This window comes from Gopherus evgoodei, chromosome 3 (genome assembly GCF_007399415.2).
Source record: "Gopherus evgoodei ecotype Sinaloan lineage chromosome 3, rGopEvg1_v1.p, whole genome shotgun sequence".
Classification (NCBI taxonomy): Eukaryota; Metazoa; Chordata; order Testudines; family Testudinidae; genus Gopherus; species Gopherus evgoodei.
In genome coordinates, this window is record NC_044324.1 from 99,992,767 (window position 1) to 100,013,467 (window position 20,701).

The following is a 20,701-nucleotide window of genomic DNA, read 5'->3' on the forward strand; positions in this document are numbered from 1 at the left end:
GAAAAACTTCCTAACTGTCAGGGTAGCTAAGCACTGAAACAAATTACCTAGGTAGGCTGTAGAATTTGTCATTGGAGGTTTTTAAGAGCAGGTTAGACAAACACCTGTCAGGAAATGTCTAGTTACACTTAGTCCAGCCTCGAGTGCAGGGAACTGGACTAGATGATCACTTAAGGTCCCGTACAGTCCTACACTTCTATGATTCTATTATTTCAATATTGCCTTCAGATACATAAGGAAGACTTAGCCATAAGGAAGACTAAAAGCTCCTTGGGTCTCTGATGTAAATTTTCAAAATTGATTTTGAGTGTTTTGGGACGTTTCAATTTTTAGAAGGCTGAAACACCTCAGAGGGGGATGATTTCCATAATGAACTGAGCACCAGCCCTCTGAAAATCAGATCCTTTAAACTATGTCAAGTTGAGTACCCAAAAAATCAAGGGACCTAACATTTCTAGTCATTTTGGAAAATTTAGGCCAGTGTGCTTGTGAGGTCCCTGAATCTCCTCATCAACTCCTCAGCCTATCTCTTCTATTAGTAAGCACATATGAGGAATAAGCTGAAAGTCCGAATTCCCCCCTTCAGCCACAAATCATACTGATGATCGTCCTTCCTGTCTTCCCTGAAAACAAGACGTGCAGGAGCATGTAAATACAATTTCAAAACAAAAGATACCAAACATTTAGAAATTTCTAAAATGGCTTAAATTCAATTTGGGATTTGGGCCAAAATGTAAGCTCATTAGTACTTAATCTGAACCTATTTCCTACTTAATTACTGTAAAACATTCTGCTGGATACCCATACACAAATGAACCATCGATCATTTGCTAGCAGGAGCATGCTCTGCAACTCACTTACCTGCTTTCTAAAATGTGGTAGGTAAGATTGCTTCCATTGTCTTCAGCTTTTTCCCACTGTACAGAATTTTTATTCTCCTCTGCTATTTGGGGGATTCCTGGTTTACTTGGAACTCCAGCTATTGTGCAAAGTGAGAAAATGTAGAATTCTGAAAACATAGTATATTAATACACACATTTCCTATCCTGAGAAAAAAGTGACAAGAGCCAGGGCTAGAGCAAAACTTTGACATGCACCTGGGTGTTGAGACATCTGAAGGAACTGAAGATTCTCATCTAAAAGGCTACTTGTGAAAAAGGAACCTTTAGACTTTTATTCATGATGGGAAACTTCACAAGGTTCATTCACACATATTCAGATTTCTGCCTGGATTCACGAGTTCTTATAACATTAAAGTATTTCATTTCAATTCCACTCTCTCCTTCCCCATCTCCCACCTATGAAAGAGTGCTCCAATTTTATTTTTGGCGGATATTTATTTTGTACCCCCTTTTTTTTTTGAGTTCACACAGAGGGAAAACAGTGATTCTTATACAATGAATATTATGTGGAAAAGCACGCTGAAAATGTTTACTTGCACCCCCAAAATAGTGTTAATCTAGGATCACATGATTTTAAGGGCTTACCCCTAGTTTTAAAGCTTCCTGGAGGTGAGGTGCTTCTTGCTCCGGTTATGTAAATAACTGCTGCTCGCACAAAGTAGTTGGTGTCAGGACGAACTCCCGTGAGATGACATTTATACGTGGGACCTGCCGTACAGGTGATGTTTGCAGGACAAAACCAGCCATTTTTTGTTTGCCACTAGAAAAATAAAATATCATCTGAGTCAATGGTCTCACTGTGTGAGGGCCTGATCCAAAGTCCATTGCAATCAACAGAGTCTTTCTATTGACTTCAGTGGCCTTGGTATGGGGCCCTTAAAGAAGTGTGTATACAAACACGAGTATTGACAAACTATTGAGACAGGGGGAATGTGAACTACAAACCCTCTTCTGACAGACCAAGACCACCTAGAAATTTGATGTTATTCTTCTGAGATCTACAAGGCTTGGAAATCACACGGGACAACAGAGTGGGTAGCACAGAGGTGCAAGAGCTGGAGAGACCATAAGCAGCCTTCCCCTTCCACACCTGTGTTTGACCTGTACCTTTGGCTCACTGTGAGTTTTGCTTGCTAGGCTAATCCTAACTGAAGCCATCATGATTATGATCAGCTCTGTTAAGACATTCATGCAGTCTAGTAGCGTCTCTGGCATTTTCTGACTACCATGGTTCAGACGTTAAGCCTAAAGTTCCCATGTATATTGCTACCATTGTAGCATTTACTTCATAGCGCATGATACAGGACTGATTTGTTTCCCCAGCAGTTTCTTTCTAGGCCTGCCCCATGTAGAAGATGAAAATAAAATTCACAGACTGTTTTAAAAAAAATTATTTCAACATTTAAAAAAATTGGAGCCCACTTATTTCTTTCTAACCACAGCACACACTGGAGAGTGTGTAAGGGGGTTATTCCTTCCCTGAGAGGTTCTGGATGACTCAGCCAAAAATCTTCTGGAAGTCCTGGAGAACACCTGCTGCAGGGGCAGTTCTCCCTTGTTCCTTGCCAGTGCTGCCTTCACCTTGTCCCTTGTTGGAGTACTACTACTGGCGTGACATAATAGTGCCTGAATTACCCAGTATGACTCCTTGCATCCTTCCCTACCTCCCCACCCTCTACAAGGCTGGACAAAATCTGGCCTTTAATCTGAAAAGAAAAGGCTATTGTTTACCTTCTGCAATTCAAACCAGAAGCTGGTTATGTTACCATGCAAAGGAGACCTCCATTCTAACTGACAACTGGTGTTTCTGGCAATTATATGAACTGGGACAGGCGGAGTCTCAAATGTTGCTGCAAACACAGGGGCACTCTCAGAAAACCAGTTCTTCTCCGGATGAAAAGCAAGAACCTAACAGGAGAAACAATGAAACATACAGTCTCAAGCCACTCTGAAAACTGCATTGGGTGTGGTTTTGGTGGTGGTTGTTTTGGCGGTTGTTGTTTTGGCAATGTGAGTGCTCCCTTTAGTCATTCAAGTACCTTGGAACATTACTTAACTGCTTTAAACAAAGTTAATACTCAGGGAAAGATTAAGACTATGCACAGCCTGAATCCAAACATTCTGGGCCTTCCCACTAAAGCTATGGGGACCCTGAGACAGAACTTCTCTTGGTCACTAGCCCCATCCAACAGACTCTTCTCAGCTCCCCAGTTTCATCTTTCCCAGAAAATTGCTCCCCTCATATTCGTTCCTTGTGTGACACAAGCATTTCCGCAAATCTTTGGGTAGTATTTTGACACCCACTGAGTCCTTCTCCCTAGGCTTAAAATCACCAGTTAAAATATCACCTATTCTGTCCATATAAGTCTCCTTCCTTTGTCTGCAGCCTGCCTGGACAGTGTCATGGATAACATCACACTTCAGTGGAATTCAATGACCCACAAGGAATTGTGACATTTTAACCAACTAGATGTTAAAGACCATTCCCTGCACTCCTCTTTCCGGGGCACATCCTTGTCATAAACAGATAGCTAAGGGTTAATGTCTCTTTCACTTGAAAAAAAAGTAACCTGAAGCACCTGACCAGAGGACCAATCAGGAAACCGGATTTTTTCAACTCTGGGTGGAGGGAAGTTTGTGTCTAAGTTCTTTGTCTTCTGCCTGAATCTCTCTCTGCTAGAGAAGGATTTTTCTATTTCCTGCTTTCTAATCTTCTGTTTCCAAGTTGTGAGTACAAAATGGTTTGTTGTTTTGTATTTACATGTCTATAGTTGCTGGAGTGCTTTGAATTGTATTCTTTTTGAATAAGGCTGTTTATTCAATATTTCTTTTAAGCAATTGACCCTGTATTTGTCACCTTAATACAGAGAGACCATTTGTATGTATTTTTCTTTTTTTTTTATATTAAGCTTTCTTTTAAGACCTGTTGGAGTTTTTCTTTAGTGGGGAACTTCAGGAAAATTGAGTCTGCAGCTCACCAGGGAATTGGTGGGAGGAAGAAGTCAGGGGGGAAATCTGGGTGTGTTAGATTTACTAGCCTGACTTTGCATTCCCTCTGGGTGAAGAGGGAAGTGCTTTTGTTTCCAGGACTGGAAATAGAGAGGGTGGACTCCCTCTGTTTAGATTCATGGAGGTTGCTTCTGTGTATCTCTCCAGGAGCACCTGGAGGGGGGAAGGGAAAAGAGTTATTTCCCTTTGTTGTGAGACTCAAGGGATTTGGGTCTTGGGGTTCCCAGGGAAGGTTTTTGTGGGGACCAGAGTGCCCCAAAACACTCTAATTTTTTGGGTGGTGGCAGCAGTACCAGGTCCAAGCTGGTAACTAAAGCTTGGAGGTTTTTCATGCTAACCCCCATATTTTGGACGCTAAGGTCCAAATCTGGGACTAGGTTATTGACATGGTGTGCAGCGTCATGGGAAAGATAGAATCCAGAAGCCAGTAGGAATATTATATTTTTCTTTTCTCTGCTAGGGGCTTTTTAGCAGAGAGAAACAGTTTGATTTTAAAAGGGAACCAGAGAGAATTTTTTTTCTGCTCTCTCTGGCAGTTGTGGCTTGCATATTAAGCAAAAAACCATTAAGGGGCTGTTAAGGGTCTTTTGTGACAATAGCACTCCCATTAGGAGGCAGATACCAGCACTATACTCATGCAAATAAAGTGGTTTTTCTGGTTTACTTTACATTGAAAAAATTAGCTAGGAAGACAGGGAAAAAGGCACTGTTGCTAGGCAGACCCCAGGAGGCAACAGAGCCTTCAGTTCAGAAGATAAACACCGGAGGGCACCCCAACACAAGAAAACAGGAACCATGACTTCTAAAGCAAAAATGGAGGCCGAAGAACAAAGCGAAGAAGCAGAACACAGGCAACAACTGGAAAAAAAGAGAAAAAGAGGTGGGTAGATGTTAAAGACCGTTCCCTGCACTCCTCTTTCCGGGGCACATCCTAATTTGAGAGACTTTTTCTCCTAAAGTCCACCAAACAGCCAATGCGCGGCATGCATTTTTAGACCCTTGTTAACCTGCCCTTGCTAATACTAAAGAAATACCAGAATTGGTATATTGTTCCTCCAACTATTTATTCGCAGTATGCTTTTAAAAAAAATTATAAACTGCTGAAAGGTAGAATCCGCTCATATGTGTCTGTCAACTTTCAGTGAAATAATCAAGTATAGTTCTATGGATAAAACAGAAAAACCTGGATGCCACAAAGGGACTAAGGCAGTGTGATGCTCAGCTTCCCAACACTTAACTTTCAGATGCCTAAAAATATCATAGCAACACCACTGTGATCCACAAAGCCTGAATTAGGTGCACAGGCTAATATGTATGAAGAGACAAGCACCTTACAATGAGAGCCTCAAAAGCCAGCATGCTAAGCAGGGAGCCGCCTTAGCTAGCCTGTGGAAGATGCTGTGGAGAGAGGCATGTGCTAAAGCTCTGCTCTTTTCTCAGAGACGGGCTCCTGAATCCACGCTGCAGGGAGGCACCTATTTCTGCTTAGTGACCCACAGCCAAGAACCCTCTCCTGGAGTCAAGTGGTGTAGGCACCTAAGTTATTTTTTGTGAGAGTAAGTTAGACACCTGCTTCACTCCACAAAAAATGCATGAGGAGGTCTAGTGACCACCCTATACATTTTACCCGAGTTACTGGAGCACTCATCTGGGCTGGGGAGACCCTGGTCTAATTCATTCTTCTGCCTGATAGGGGAAAAGAAGCCTCCCACACCTCTCAGGACAGTGCACTAACCACTGAGCTATGGGATATTCTGATGTGGTGCGCCCTCAGTCTCTCTGTTGAAGCTGTACCACACTGGATCAAATAATGAAAGAGCGATTGGGCCAGAGAGTGAGCGAGAGAACGATTCTGTAGCCTGGTGGTTAGGGCACCCATATGGGAGATGTAGGATCCAGTCCCACTGCTCCAATAACTTTACTTACATACAGTGGAAGAGCGTCAACAGGCAAGACTGAAGGAGTGCTATATCAGGATATCCCGTAGCTCAGCTGTTAGAGCCCTCACCTGAAATGTGTGGGAGACCCCTGTTTAAATCCTTTCCCCCCGCCACCAAGCCAGAAGTAGGAATTGAACTCAGATCTCCCATCTCCCAGGTGAGTGCTTTGGCCAGGAGCTAAAAGCTGCAAGGTGAGTACCACCACCAATCAGATTTTGAAGGGGACTCAGCCCTGAAGGCAGCCTCTGAGCATGCTGACCAAATCAGGCCCCACACACTTATCCTTCACTTATCTTCCTCCCAATCATGGATCATCCTGGGGCTTAGGCGGGAAACAGGCTTCCAAATGTCTAGAGTGGATACTCCCCTTAGGCTGTTGGGAGGTCCTTTAGTAGTAGGCAGGCAGAATCCCAATAGGATCACTCTCCTGTAGCCATCTGGCCTGGCCTGACCCCGACACAGGTAAAAATGAGAAAGGAAGTAATAGTGTGAGCCAGCAGAGTGCATGCCACGGGCAGGAATTCAGGCGCCACAGGCAGGAATTCAGGCACCAAGGGAACTTTTATCCTGACAATGTAGGCATCAAGTGAGTTTAGAACCTACAGCGTTTGGCAGAAATTTTCTGGATCTCAGTGGAACCTAAATGCCAGACATAGGCACCTAAGTCTGGAGTTCTTGGTAAATATCTTGGTAGATCTGGACCAAACAGCTTTTTGGGAGAACTAGGAATTTTCCATTAAATAAAAATATTTTAATAATACTAACAATAGGCCAAAGACCTGATCCTACTACCAGTGGAGTTAATGGAAAGTCTCCCATTGACCTCAATGGATCAGGATAGAAGTTTTGCAGTGGGACTTCAAGATTTGACCAATTAACATTTTAAATTTATATAGCTTCATTTATCCCAAATTACTGCATATACAATAGGACTGAAAAACTCTACCTTACAGGGGGAAGGTTGGCAGTCATCTGATCAACTCACAGCATGCTGCATGACAGTGCCAAGAAGAGAATTACTAGCTAAAGATATCACAGCCAAGCATTACACATATGCATGGGGTCTTAAGTGTCCACACAAACAGAAAGGCCCCAGAGCTCAGTTTTTAAGATCTTATCTGAAAGACCCACACAAGGAGAAATGGATGAAGTATGATTTATCTTCCTCAGAAAGCTGAGGGACTGAGACAACTCTGCCAGGGGTCTGAACCCATGTTTACAAAATGCAAGTATGCTCTTACTTTACAAAACAGTGGCTTGGTCACTTGTGAGTAATAAGTATGTCTACTCAAGAAACCGGAAAATATGATAAAGTCACTTAAAATTATACCTTGAACACGTTATTTGTTCCACCACTGAGGCTGTTAATAGACCAGGCAAGCGATCCATTTGGAAATTCATTTTTTCTCAAAGGAGCTGCAGGAATTGGGGGTAAAAAGTTGACAGTAATTTGATAGCGGACAGAGTCTATGGGTCCATTTGGCTGTGAAGGCTCACTCCAAGATATATTGATGGTGTCATCAGACAGAACCAGTATCTCAATGAGGTTAACTGCCTCTGGTACTGAAACAAAAAGCAAAATAAAAATCTTGTAGATTTAGATGACAAGGGTTATTTTCAGAGAAATCAAGAAGAAAGTATCAGTATAAAGGGCTTTAAATATACACAAAAGCATGTGACATATGATCCATTTTTAATAATTACACTCTACCCCTACAAATCATACACATAAAATCCACATTCTTGTACATCAAAAACTGCACTGGTTCAAAAATATTTTGAGGTGCTTTATATGTCTTCGGCTATCCCACAGTCCTAGCAGGTACACTTAAAGCTATTCTTCTTTGCCAGCCTGGCAGTGGAGCCACAGAACTCATGCTCTTTGCTAGACTCCTACCTGGGATCTCAGATATGCATTTACTCTGGGCATGCATTAGGGAAAAAAATGCCCATATACTGAAATCAGAAATTTTGCACACTGATAATTCAACGATGTCTGAAGGTAGAAACATGAAGGATAGGCTTGTTATGTTGATCTTCTTGAAATATAAGGAGTAAATCAAGTTTGAAGAAAGACAGTTCAATAGCTTTAATTTTATAAAGTGTGCATTCTAACTCAGAGTCAAATGCTGATTTAATTTTGTTTTGCTTGATCTAAAAGCTAGAAAGTTAGAATGAGGTTTCATGCAAGGATAGCAAGATCTAGAAAGCCTGGTTTTAGGGATGTCTGTGTTTGAGAGATTCCACATCAAAGAAGTTACAGCTTCTGTACATCTTGCGTTGTTAATCTCTCTCTCTTTTTTAAAACAAAAAACAAAAATAAAATGTCAGCTGCTTTGAAGCACTACAGATTTTTCTTAGCAGTACAAGAGTGTTGCCTCTTATGATCTTGAGTTGGCCTTTGGCACATATCCTAAGAACATATGAAATGATACTCTGTTCATGATCTGCCAAGAGAAGTACAGCCATCCATATATAAGGAGAAATATTTAATAAGGTATCAGTCATCCTACAATGAGATTTTAAACCGAGCAGATGCACTGCACTGATATTTTCTGTAGTGAAACCATCATATTCTTGCATTTCATTCAAATGAACTATTAGCTAATTTGTAAAAGAAACACAAATAAAATATCAGCTCATAAGTCATGGAATCACAACAGTTAGAAATGGAAAATATTGTTAGGCTAACCAAGTTCCTGCCTATCCAGTATTGTTTCCTACAATACATTTTTCAGTGCTTTGTTTTGCCCACTTTTAAGTTTATCAAACAATGAAGCTTTCATGATTTATCTTGAGAAATGGTTTCATAATCCAATAGATCAAACTGTTAGGAAGTTTTCCATACTAAGTTTTCTATATTGCTTATTTTGTTTCCATTCCTTTCTTCCAACTATACCTTCACACTACGGAATCCATTCCAAACCATTTCAAATAATAGAATGGGGCATTTTAATATTAATAAGGATGCATACTGAATTGTAACTAGAGCTGAATGATCGTTGTACATATTTTCCTTTGAATATTCAATAACATTTTTAAATAAGTTTATTACAGCCACGCTTAGAGATTTCTCCTCCACTTCATTTCCTATCCATGTCAGTTGTTACTAGATGACCACTTTGAAAAAACAAATCCTCTTTTGATATTTACAGATACTCTTTGAACTGATATATGGCATGTCCATACTGGTTCAGCAGGAAAATAGTTTTATAAATGGAGGGCTAGACAGGTAAATGTCAGTATTAGGTTTATAACAAGGTAGAGTCCCATACACATCAGAATGAGGAGAATGTGCTTTGTAAAGCATCATCATTTACTTTTGCAGTTTACTTAATTTTTATATGTATTTTTCCCTAAAGTACACTAATGTTTTGGCTACAAGATCATAGATTATTCAAGTGAAATTTGCATAGGTTGTGTTGATAAGGAAAACAGATTTTCTGCTAAGAATGTGTGGAGTAAGAGTGACACTTAGTGGCAAGACCAAAGCATTTATTTTTCCTAGCCCTATTTCCTTTGATTCTCCCCCTCTTCTGTATTTGCAGGGATGTAAAGGTTGATTCAAGCTTCACTCATTTTAATATAGAAACAATGGGAAGACAGAGAGAATCCACAAAGTTCTGATGTGTTGTTAAATATGCTAGGAACATGAAGAAGCTTTGACAGCAGCTGATTTAATTCCAAGCTTTAATAAAACTGTTAATCACATGCAGTGGCGGCTCCAAGCCCCAGCACGCCAAGCACGTGCTTGTGGAGGCCTGCCACGGGGAGCGCTCTGCCGGTCACCGGTAGGGCGGCAGGTGGCTCCGGTGGACCTCCCGCAGGTATGCCCCTGCTTGGGGCAGTGAAATGTCTAGAGCCTCCCCTGCAGAAAACTAAGAACAAAAGTCAGGAAACACACACATTCCGACAGCAGTGTGGAAGTTAGATTCCTGGGGGAAAAAAAGACTTCAAATTGCACACACATGAAATTATTTTGAAATGCTGCCTCAGTCAGAAAGAATCACCGCAGTTGCTTAGCTATTGCTTTATGCCTTCTCAGGAAGTCAACAAGCCACGGCATTAATGGATCACTCCCTATGGACTCAGATATTTCACAGGTTTCTATTTAAGGTTTCAGTTTTTTAGGGGTTATTAATTTCATTTTTCAATAGGGTGACCAGATGTTCCAATTTTATAGGGACAATCCCGATATTCAGGGCTTTTTCCTATATAGGGACCTATTACCCCTCATCCCAAATTTTCATATTTGCTATCTGGTCACCCTATTTTTCAAAGATTTTTTGTTTTAGCAATTTTTTAGTTTATGTAGATGTCCACAAATCGGGGTTTTGAGGACTTTCTCATTGTATATACCACAATGAGTAATTATATGCATTACTCATTACAGTGGTACATAGCAAAATAAATAATCCCTTTGTAATGTTCTGTAGTGTGCTTCCACATAGTATACTGTTTAAAACAGCACTATGTTAAAGCACTCAAAAGAATCTTTAGTGCTTACCAGCAGAGTCTACAAAGACCAATTAATGCGCACCATGTTCATGCACTTTGGAAATTACATCCCCTTAGCTCACAGTACTGCTTTATGTAAACAAGTCCTTAGATCCAAGTAACCATTTCTGGTGTTTTTCTGGTGTCTATTGGATAAACACTGATTTTGGTTTTTTGCTGTTATATCTGCGTGTTTTATCACTGTTTATTGGTTAAAACTGAAAATCAGAAACCTTGTTTATATTGTTAGACCTCCAGCCTTTTGTGCAGGTCTGAGTAGATTAAATTTTGAGCAGACACTTCCAAATTCTCTAGCAGATGATACATAGTTAAAGATAAAAGGCCTTATTCTGCTCGCACTTACATTGGTGTAACTTCAGAAGTAACTCTAACTGAAGTCAATAGAGTTACATTTGCCTAAGTGCGACTAGAACTACACCCAAAAGTCAGAGTAGAGCCTAAAACTCACCTCCATAAAGAGTTGTGCAAATGGTCTCTTTTCCCAAACGTGGCTGCTCAGAAGAATCTGAATAATAGTTTTTCACAGCAGCTTGTATCACATAAATTGAAAATGGCTGTAGGCCTTCAATAAGTGCTTCAGTATTTTCCTGAAGTTCCTGTAATTAAGAGGCAGAATTACAGACAATAAATACTTTTAGAAAATAAAGCACTGTATGTTCGAACTAGCATCTGGCAATGAAATGGGAACATATGATTTAATTACATAGGAAAAAATCAAAATATCGCAGTACGTTTTCCTAAAAGTAAATTTAAGGATCATGAAAGATGCCAGACTGACCACATTAGAATGTTAACATCTCTAACAGATCAGGGACAACACATGTCATCGTCCTGCAATTGACCAATGTCTTTAATCCTGATTTCGGTGGTCACTTCTAGGAAGGAACTAGGGTACGTCTGTTTTTGTGCCATTTTAATCCTTGGCCTCTCTACTGAGATTACCAACAAGGATTTCAGCTAATTAGTGCCAAATGTAACGATGTTTTTGTGACTGAGACCCACAACTCATTTCATGTAAAGTACCAAGGAATCATCAAACTGTATTGTTTTATGCACAGATGATGAACTTCTTCCATCCCAGAAAATGTTTTGTCATTGTCATGGTATTATAAAGATGTGAGCTAGGGATCTTATCCAGCCTCCACTGAAATAAATGGAAATCTTACCATGATTTCAGCAGGCACTGGCCCAAGAGCTAAGTGCAATAATTACAGCTACAAAGACATATTGTTCAGTGACTGTCAGGGGAATTAGAAATAGCAACTGTGCAAAAAAAAAAAAAACTAAAAAAAGAGAGTGCAAAAATACGCTCATTTCCTAAGGCAAGCACACAAAGATACCAAATCAAACTGGTCTCAATGGTTATTTAAATAGATTGATTGCATCCACAACCTGCTTTTGAGCAGTAGAAACTGAAGGGTCCCTTCAAATGAGCTTTAGCATGGAAATGTTAAGAAAGTAGAACATCAGAGTCCTCTTGTGTGCAAATATGTTACAGAAAGGCAGAGAAGCTACCGTTTCTGGCAAGAAGAATTATACAGAAAAGGTGGCATGGTTTTATGCAGTGGGAAATTAATGCATAGTAGTGTCTGTCTGTGGAAACAAGGTTTCATAATGGAACATCAAACACTTAGAAGTGTCATGGAATCACCTTTTCATAAATGATGCCATGCAAGTTTTTGCTCCAAAATAGTCTTACCATTACTGTACAATGAAGGCCAGACAAACAGCGGGCTGAGCTCCTGACATCATTAGTAACTTTTCCATAGTACACCAGATATGTTGAAGTAGGGCGGGTTATGCCAGTGCACAGAAGTTGTGTTTTGACAGGCGGTAAGCTTACTGTAAAACTGGTGTTTGTAATATTAAAAATAGTAGGTTTCTCAGCATTTGAAGCTAGAGTCAGGCATCCTTTATCTAGAAGGGATGGGAGGGAAAACATTCTGAAGTATAACAGCTGTAGGGACAATCCAGATTTTAGATGTGATCCTACTGCCTTTAGCAACAGAAAGTATAACTAGCAAATACTATCTTTTCACTGGTTTCATAAACAGATGAAGAAACACATCTAAATTTAATAGTTTGGGTTCATTTTTTGCAGCCAGTAAAGGTAAATTTTTTCAAAGAGAAAAATTTGTTTATTTTCTTGTAAGTTATTCAAGGATAGATTTTGAAAGGTATTTAGGTGCCTCGTTAGGCACTGTAGGAATATAGGCCCACATTAGATTTGAGTGAACTATGGTAGAAAATTGAGTTGGGATACTAGCATGAGCAACAGGCCCAAAGCATTTAACCAAAGAGAATATGACCCTGAGAAAGAAGAATTGCTGTGTTAAAGTTGTAGTGAGCCTTCAAAATACCTGTGTTGTATTATTTAAGGTTTGAGCTGAAGTAATAGAAATAACGCAATTAACTGGGTACCAGGTACAGTAAATAATTGGCTACATAAGAAACTCCTTCATCTGGCCTTAGCTAAGGTCCAATAACTGGCAATGACTTCACTTGTTTGTTAAAAGGTATAAAAAAAGTAAACCCTTTTAAGGGTTCATTGCTAATACCTGCCTGACCAAGCTGGAGCCAACCAATATGGGTCTAAGCACCCTGAGTCAGCCCTTTTGCAAGTATCTTGATCAAATGCTTATAAATGTTTTGTTACTGCTTGGATGTAGTAAATTGCTTATTATTTAGCTTTTTAGGCATGTTTAGAGCAATTGTAGCCTTTGGATTTAATAAAGTTATGGTTAAATTAGTGCCATGGAAATACCCTGCATAAATAATAATTCCAACAGACATCTAAATATCTTTGAACATCTGGCCCTTAGTTATTATGGTAACGAGTGCCCTATAGGTAGATTAGACTGAATTTGCCTGTCATAGCGGAAGAAGAGCTGCAGGGCAAAGTCTAATTTTCATTTGCAGTGATGTTTTCTTACACTAACTTTTTACATCCCTCTGCTCGCTAATTAACTCTCACAATTCCACTTTGAGTCATCAGACTGTCTTCAGGATGCCACACTTACAGCTTTCCTGTGGTTCCATTGTAAATCACCTCTTTTCGTATGACCTGCAGGTTCCAAATTCTTTTAAAGAGATATTCTCCACTACTCACATCCCGTGCTCATGGAACATAAGCAGCATTATGATGCACTCTGACACGAGGTAACATCCAGCCAGTTCCTAGCTTTCATTCTACCTTCTAAAAATGGCATTGTATTACAATCTATTGAACTGTCCTACGTATCTAAATCATTTTCCTCTGAAATCCATCTGCAGTGGTAAATTTTAGATAAACACTCTTAGAATAATTTACAATCCAAATACATTATTTTAAAAAGAAATGTTAAAATTTTAAAAACCTGCTACCTGGGTAGGGCTGCATGGCTGTGCTGTAGGCTAAGATTTGCACCTGTTCATGTGCTCTTTCCTGAAAGAAGAGAGGTTTGCTTTCTTTATTTGCTTGACAAATTGTCGTATAGTCTTTTGTTACAACAGTCCAGTATATAAACTGTCTGTCGACAGTCAAACTACCAATGGTCATGTCTGTAGAAAAATATTACAGAGTTATCTTTCAGAATAAAAATAAAGGCAAAAGTGCAGTTAGATACCCATCCCACTGAAAATTAAAATGAGTTGAGCATTTAACTTGCATCTGAGTCTTTGCAAAGCTCCTCCTAAAAAAAGACTTCTGACATTTTCTGACATGTCTCATAAAGGTGAAACATTTCCCTCTTTAACAAACTGTAGATTTGACGCCTTTTCTTCTTATCCAATTATTATGGTTAAGATTAATTACAGGAAGAGTAATTCAATAACGATAAACACCAGTAATTATAGAATACAAAATTGTGGCTCATCATTCACCTTGAATGGAATCCCTCTCTTAAGGAGGAGATGATCCCTCACTTCCAAGGTGAGATGAGATGTTAAAAACCAGCAACCACCACTCTATGCAGCAGGAACACTACACATCCCAAAGACCCTTTTGTAATAGGACATTTTTAGCGAAGTCTCTTTGGCTACAGTGTCTAAGACCAGGCTGAAAACTGAGCCTGAATTACCATTACAGAGTTATCAGGGTATGAGTCATCCTATAAAACTTTTTGTGCATGGAACATCTTCACCACATTCAAGCCATTCCCCTGATGGTGACAAGGGAGACACTGAGGCCAGTATTACCCTCTGGCATATCTTTTTGGTTGTGGGAAGGAGGCACACAAATTCTGTCAACAATATTAAACCCTCTCTACTTAATGTGACAATGTGGTAGATACTGTGGCATCCATTGACAAGCAGCAGGAGTTGATGCAACACTGTGTCTATCTGACTGGTGATTTAATGGGAAACAATAATTCCTGCAAATATCCCACACTGTTCTTTTCCCCTGCTCTGTTTCAGTGGCAAGCACAACTAAATATTCAGAAGTAGACTTCTTTTTCCTGTCTTCACTTCAAAGTGGTTAAAGTTGTGGAGAAAATCCATGATGAGTATTGCATTAATTTTGCTGAAAAGTAAATTCTTTGACAGAACAGTATGGAACAGACTGAGAATTAAAAATGCATCAGAGAGATCTCACCTTGAAGACTAGGAACACTGATAACTCTCCAGCAGTGGCATCCATCTAAATCTGAGGCCCAGATTTCATCCCTTCCTTTGATAAAGAAAATATGGGCTTCCTTGGAGTCAGACATATCTATAGTCATTGCTCTTCCAAGGTCTGTTTCAGTGACATTGCAACTGCAGTAGCTTCTTCTTGTCTGATGTTCTAAAGGTGTGTGTCCCAAAATGTGGTGCGTGGTATTATTCACAATATCATAATAAAATATCCAGCAGCCCGAATCAAAGGCTTCTATCCAGTACAGACGACTATCAAACAAAATGTATTATTTACAATAGAAAATCTTGCTCCAGGCAACCTACCTTAAATACAGTCTAATGAATTAATACAGCCATAGAATCATTACAGTTATTGTAGGGTAAATACAATGGAATTCCCTCAGAGTGGCGTCAGGTTTTTTTTTTTTTTTTGTCTATTTGTTTTTGGGTTTGTTTTGTTTGCTTTTAAACAGAACATCTTTAAACAGAGGTCCTCTATGATCAGAATTACAATGTGCAGATTGCAGAAAATTTTAATTTAGCTACCGACTTCCATTTTGCTTCACTATAAATGGAGTTTCATGTCAGTATAGCCAACACTTGAAGTCTTTAAATCAAGAATGGATGTCTTTCTAAACGATATACTTTAGCTCAACTAGAAGTTGTGGAGACAGAGTTTCACCCAGTAATGGCCTGTGTTATGCAGGAGGTCACACTAGATGATCACAATGTTCCCTTCTGGCTTTAAAAATCTATTAATTTATTTAAATTACTGTATTTCAATTAAATTAAAAACAAAAGTAATCAGTCATTTCATACCATACCTTAAGAAAGGATACGTTGAGAGAGATGATATAGTCAAGTATTGGATACTTGACTGTACATTCAAAGTTTTAAGGGATTTTGCCTTGAGTTCAAGATCCATAATAAATATTTGAGTTCCTTTCAGTGATGTTTTCAAGGCAACAAAGAGGTGTCTTGCAATCCAGTCAATTGCAAAAGCTGTGACATTGCGGAGAAATCCATGTTTGAAAAGCTTAAGGGAAAAAAGGAAACAGTTAGTACATCAGTTCAGAAAGTAGAATTTTTAATCCCACAGGAAATGTGGACATTTAGAAATTATCAGAGGGGTAGCCATGTTAGTCTGGATCTGTAAAAGCAGCAAAGAGTCCTGTGGCACCTCATAGACTAACAGACGTATTGGAGCATGAGCTTTCGTGGATGAATACTCACTTCGTCGGATGCATCCAACCAAGTGTGTACTCACCCACGAAAGCTCATGCTCCAATACGTCTGTTAGTCTATTTAGAAATTAGTTTCTGTTTCCTTTAGTAACAAAGTCAAAATACCAAAAATCGTCAAATGAGAAATTTTGACTTTTTTGACAGAAGCAAAAGTTGTCATTTCAAATCAACATTCCAACAGAACATGTTGGTTTGGTTTTCTTAAATCAAAAAATAAAATAAAATAAAATAGCCATTTTATGTTGAAATGAAAAAATGTTTTATTTCAAAATGTTGATGCAAAATGAAAATTATGATCAGGACATCTATTTTTGGAAAATTATTTTTTTTCAATCAGCTTTGACATTTTCCAGCAAAAACTTTCAGTGTCAACAAAGCCATATTTTCTATAAGAAAACTTTCCACATAAAAACTTTTCAACCAGGTCTAACAGCTACAGATAAAGCAGCCAGACCAGATGAGGATTTTTATCATATTACTAGAAATCAAATAACTCAGTCATCTACAACCTACACTAAGCATCTCACACAAGCTGGCAATAATTAAAGCAGAATGGGCCATGTTTCTAATGCTGTTTTCCCCATTAAAAGTGATTGGCTTGTCAGGCTTCTCTTTTCAGTTTTATACTACAACAGGACTCTAATTCATTACATAGGAGGTCCCAAAATAATCTCAATAATATGCATATATTTTACATGCTCCTTTTAAACAAGGAAATACACAACAGAATACCTGAAGCCTGGAATTATTCTGTATGTTCAGAAGAATAAGGGAATCTTCCTGGATATAATACATTGTCTCATCATTAGCAGTGTAACAGACACCCTTTATATCTCCTTTTGCTGAAAGACTCTGGATGATCTGATTTCTGTCTATGTCAATAAAGACCATCTTGTTGGCAGAAATAGTTATGAGAGCTGGAACTGGAAAAAAATCTGGAAGGGAAAATGAAACAGAACAACTGATACCAAACTCTCTGACAAAAATGTTCATTCATCATGATAAAGTCAGGTACTAAACAAAAATTAACAAAGGCCCTGCACAAACTGTGTTTGAAACTGCACTAGCCACAAATATGTAAGCATATTTTTAGGATGGTTTCGCATCACGGCCTTCCCCCCATCCTAAGAACCATGTTCTACAATAATTTCCTAGACAACTTCAGGAGAAAGCCTATAATGTGATTCAGCTAGTACAGTTCTCAGAAAAGCATCCCAATTCACAGTGCCCAGGGAAACTGTGAGAACTGTCCTAACCACTCTGGAGTTTAACACAATTGTTGCTTGCACAATTTCAACCAGAAGGGGAACTGGGACTAAATGAATAACAATATCTGCACAGGAACTTTTACAGCTGAGAGCTGCAAGCACACAAAGTTGCCTTTCAAGGTAACATTTGTATTAGTTTCAACATAGTATAATGCGCTGATGTGTGTATTATACTGCCTTTTACTGGAGCGTCATAGCTGCTCGTTGTTTGTGATTATGTCATCCTTCAGTGGACTGTCTACAAAGTGTAAGCCTTGATACTAGAAACAGCTAATTGATAATCTCTGTTCACTCAAAGGATAGAGATTTAGGATTTTTGATGCAGGTCATGGGTTCTAATGCCCCATACTACACATGTGCTAATAAACTAGCAAAGTGTCTGTTGTGTGCAGCTATGGATTTTTTACAACAGTCCAATGAAAAGTTCAAATAATTGTCCTAGTTTGTTACACTGGGAAGTGGCTAGGGCTCAGTATATGACATTTGCCTTCATTCAGAGAATAGAAATTTGTGGCTGTTTGCACAAATCATCCATGGCCACTGCCAATCTGAGCTGTATTTGAACCATCGTCCTAGTTGTAAAAGGCTCCATATCTCATTACCAAACACCTGTACTATTGAATCCACCATGCATTAATATTTGCATTGCAAGAGGTGGTAGCTGAATATTGATACCTGATGAGTTAGCTTCTGCTATACGAGATAGAGGTCCTGGACCTGCCGATGTGAAGGCTTGCACCTGGAGATAAATGGAACAGGAGAAATGTTCAGTAGCAATCTCCACTAAGGCCCCAGTTCAGAAAACACTTAAGTACATGCTTAACAGTAAGAACATGAGTAGTTCCACTGACTGCTCACATGTTTAAATTTAAACATGTGTTTAAATACTTTGCTGGATCAGGGACTGAGTGAAGGGGGGCTTCCAAAGATGGTCTGGGCAATGATAGTTCATCTTGTGTCTACCAACCACTTCTAGGTCCCCAAGCAAAGGAGACACGCTTTTCTCATTTCTGATAAGAGATTTGGAAGCACTTCTCCTGCTGCTTCATGTTGCAATTCTCCAGCAGGCCCAGCTGCTTCATCCTTGGACTAGGATGCAGCAGAGCTCGCCTGGTCCCTTGTGTTTTGAATTTAATGCATTACCAAATCATGCATTATGGGCGTCTCAGTTCTCACTTGATAATGAAAAACACAATGCCATGCTACATTTAAACATGAGTCATCAAAGACCAGCTGGTACCAGGAATCACCTGAATCCTCACGCTTCTTCAGTGGTGGGGGCTGTCCTTGATCTGTGGAACTAAATTCTGTTGGGTCTTTGACCCTCAGCCAGCCCAGGATTCAGAGCTACAACTCAGTAGGATCTGTACTTAACCTGCTGCTGCTACTGGGGGTTTGGAAAATGGGAACTTTTCCTTTGGCCACTCCAAGCCTGCGTAATAGTTATGAGAGGTAAAGCAGTATTGCTCTCCACATTACACTGACAGGCACAACAAAGCACTACATCTTGTCATGGTTATAACACCAAATAACCAGATCATCACCTGATTAAGTTTCCATACCTGAAACCTCACTGTCAGCCTAGGAGGCACATCCTTGAGCGAAAAGGACATCAGAGAGGGTGCAATGTTGCTTGTATTCCATTCTGTAAAAGTCTCATTGGTGCCACTTTGATTTACTATTTGATAGTAAATTCTGAACTTTGTTAATGCTCCATTGTCTCTCCTAGGTTTATTCCACCTAAATTCCACTATAGCTCTCTCTTTGCCGCCATATGTACCATTATGTGACACATATATTCTGGGATTTGCAGGGGCTGAAGGAACTGTATTAAAAATACACACAAACATAGCAGAGAACTTGTATTAAAATATGATGTTCGATAACTCCTGCTTTTACCCCTGAATCTGGCATCTACGATTAGTTTAAGGCACCTAGGCTGCTAAAAAGAGGGGGGAAAAACATTCAGACTTGAATACAGCAACTTGTGCAATTCATTCTTCAGCCTAAAATTGTCCTTTAAAAACAATTTGATTTCAAGGTAGAAATGTGAATATTTCATTAAATAAATAGGTATGTGAAGGCATGAATGTGTGTTCTAATGGTAATTCCAAAACTCCCTAGCTATGACTGTGACTGCTATATGTTTTTCATTGTCACACGTGTAATTGATTTTAGCTTGATCAACAAAAATCCACACAATTGGCACTATTCTATACAACAGAAATCCGCTAATGTCAGTGGAGCTGTCCTTATTTACATCACTCACACAGAGCAGAGCATTTGGCCCACAGTCTTTCAAACTCTGCGAAATTGGCATGTTGCACCAAACAGTTTTTCCCTGTGCTTTGTTTAGATGCATTAATTCTACAGTTATTATATTGCCAAGTGTCCCTTTAACTGATTCATCTTTGACCTGACCTGAGTAAAATAAGACACCTACAAAGTAAAAAATGAGTAGCATTTTCTAAAAACTCAAAAAACTGTCTAAAAGTATTATATGCATGATTTTACTGGTCATTTCATAATAAATTTCAGTTAATCAATCTTTAAAATCACAGGCAAGGGAGTGAATATCACCATGTATTGTCTGCTCAAATGGCTGCATGCATACACATGTAACAGTGGATTGTCAAAGACGTTCAAGAATGCATACCTGCAGTATCTGTGATTCATCTCAATTCACAGTGGGCCAACCCTGGGAGTAACTTAACACTTCTTAAGAAAGGCCCAACATCCTGAAATAAACTAGGCCTTACTGTACCCATTAAAGATTAGGAGTGAGAATTTAAAGTCTGGTACCTTCTTCAGGGGCTCGAAGGGATATGGATGTCGTAGGTCCCTCTCCCCAGTACGTATAAGGAGTCACAGTAAAATCAAACTGCATATAAGGCTCCAACCCTTTGACTTTGTAGGATGGTACAGTCAGATTCCGAGGAGGCAGGCACCGTTCACTATCCACAAACTAAAATAAGCACAAAACACTTTTCTCCTCTCAGAAAAAACTTTGTAAACATTCCTGATCTTTAACTTTGATTTTCCAAAACATCCATACCAAAATGAGAATACATTTGTTTTGAATTGTCATAGCTCCACTGACTTTTATGGAGCTTTGACTGAGGATCTACCCCTTTGATTCAAGTGTAACAATAGTTTATCAAATATGCTAAAATCAAGTGCGAATGAAGTTTATAACTATGGTTCAGGTGGTCAGAGACGTATTATGC

General features: G+C 39.3%; 1 protein-coding gene across 1 annotated transcript in view; it reads right to left on the reverse strand.

The window, feature by feature from the left end:
* The window catches only part of ROS1 (ROS proto-oncogene 1, receptor tyrosine kinase), a 95,157-nt gene that overhangs the window by 35,725 nt on the left and 38,731 nt on the right, over positions 1-20,701 (reverse strand). Inside the window, 13 exon segments of the mRNA XM_030558333.1 lie at positions 862-979; positions 1,488-1,662; positions 2,634-2,810; positions 7,182-7,414; positions 10,818-10,965; positions 12,069-12,286; positions 13,733-13,909; positions 14,943-15,232; positions 15,787-15,998; positions 16,939-17,141; positions 18,150-18,213; positions 19,037-19,299; positions 20,277-20,439. Coding sequence (XP_030414193.1) covers positions 862-979; positions 1,488-1,662; positions 2,634-2,810; positions 7,182-7,414; positions 10,818-10,965; positions 12,069-12,286; positions 13,733-13,909; positions 14,943-15,232; positions 15,787-15,998; positions 16,939-17,141; positions 18,150-18,213; positions 19,037-19,299; positions 20,277-20,439 — 2,441 coding nt within the window.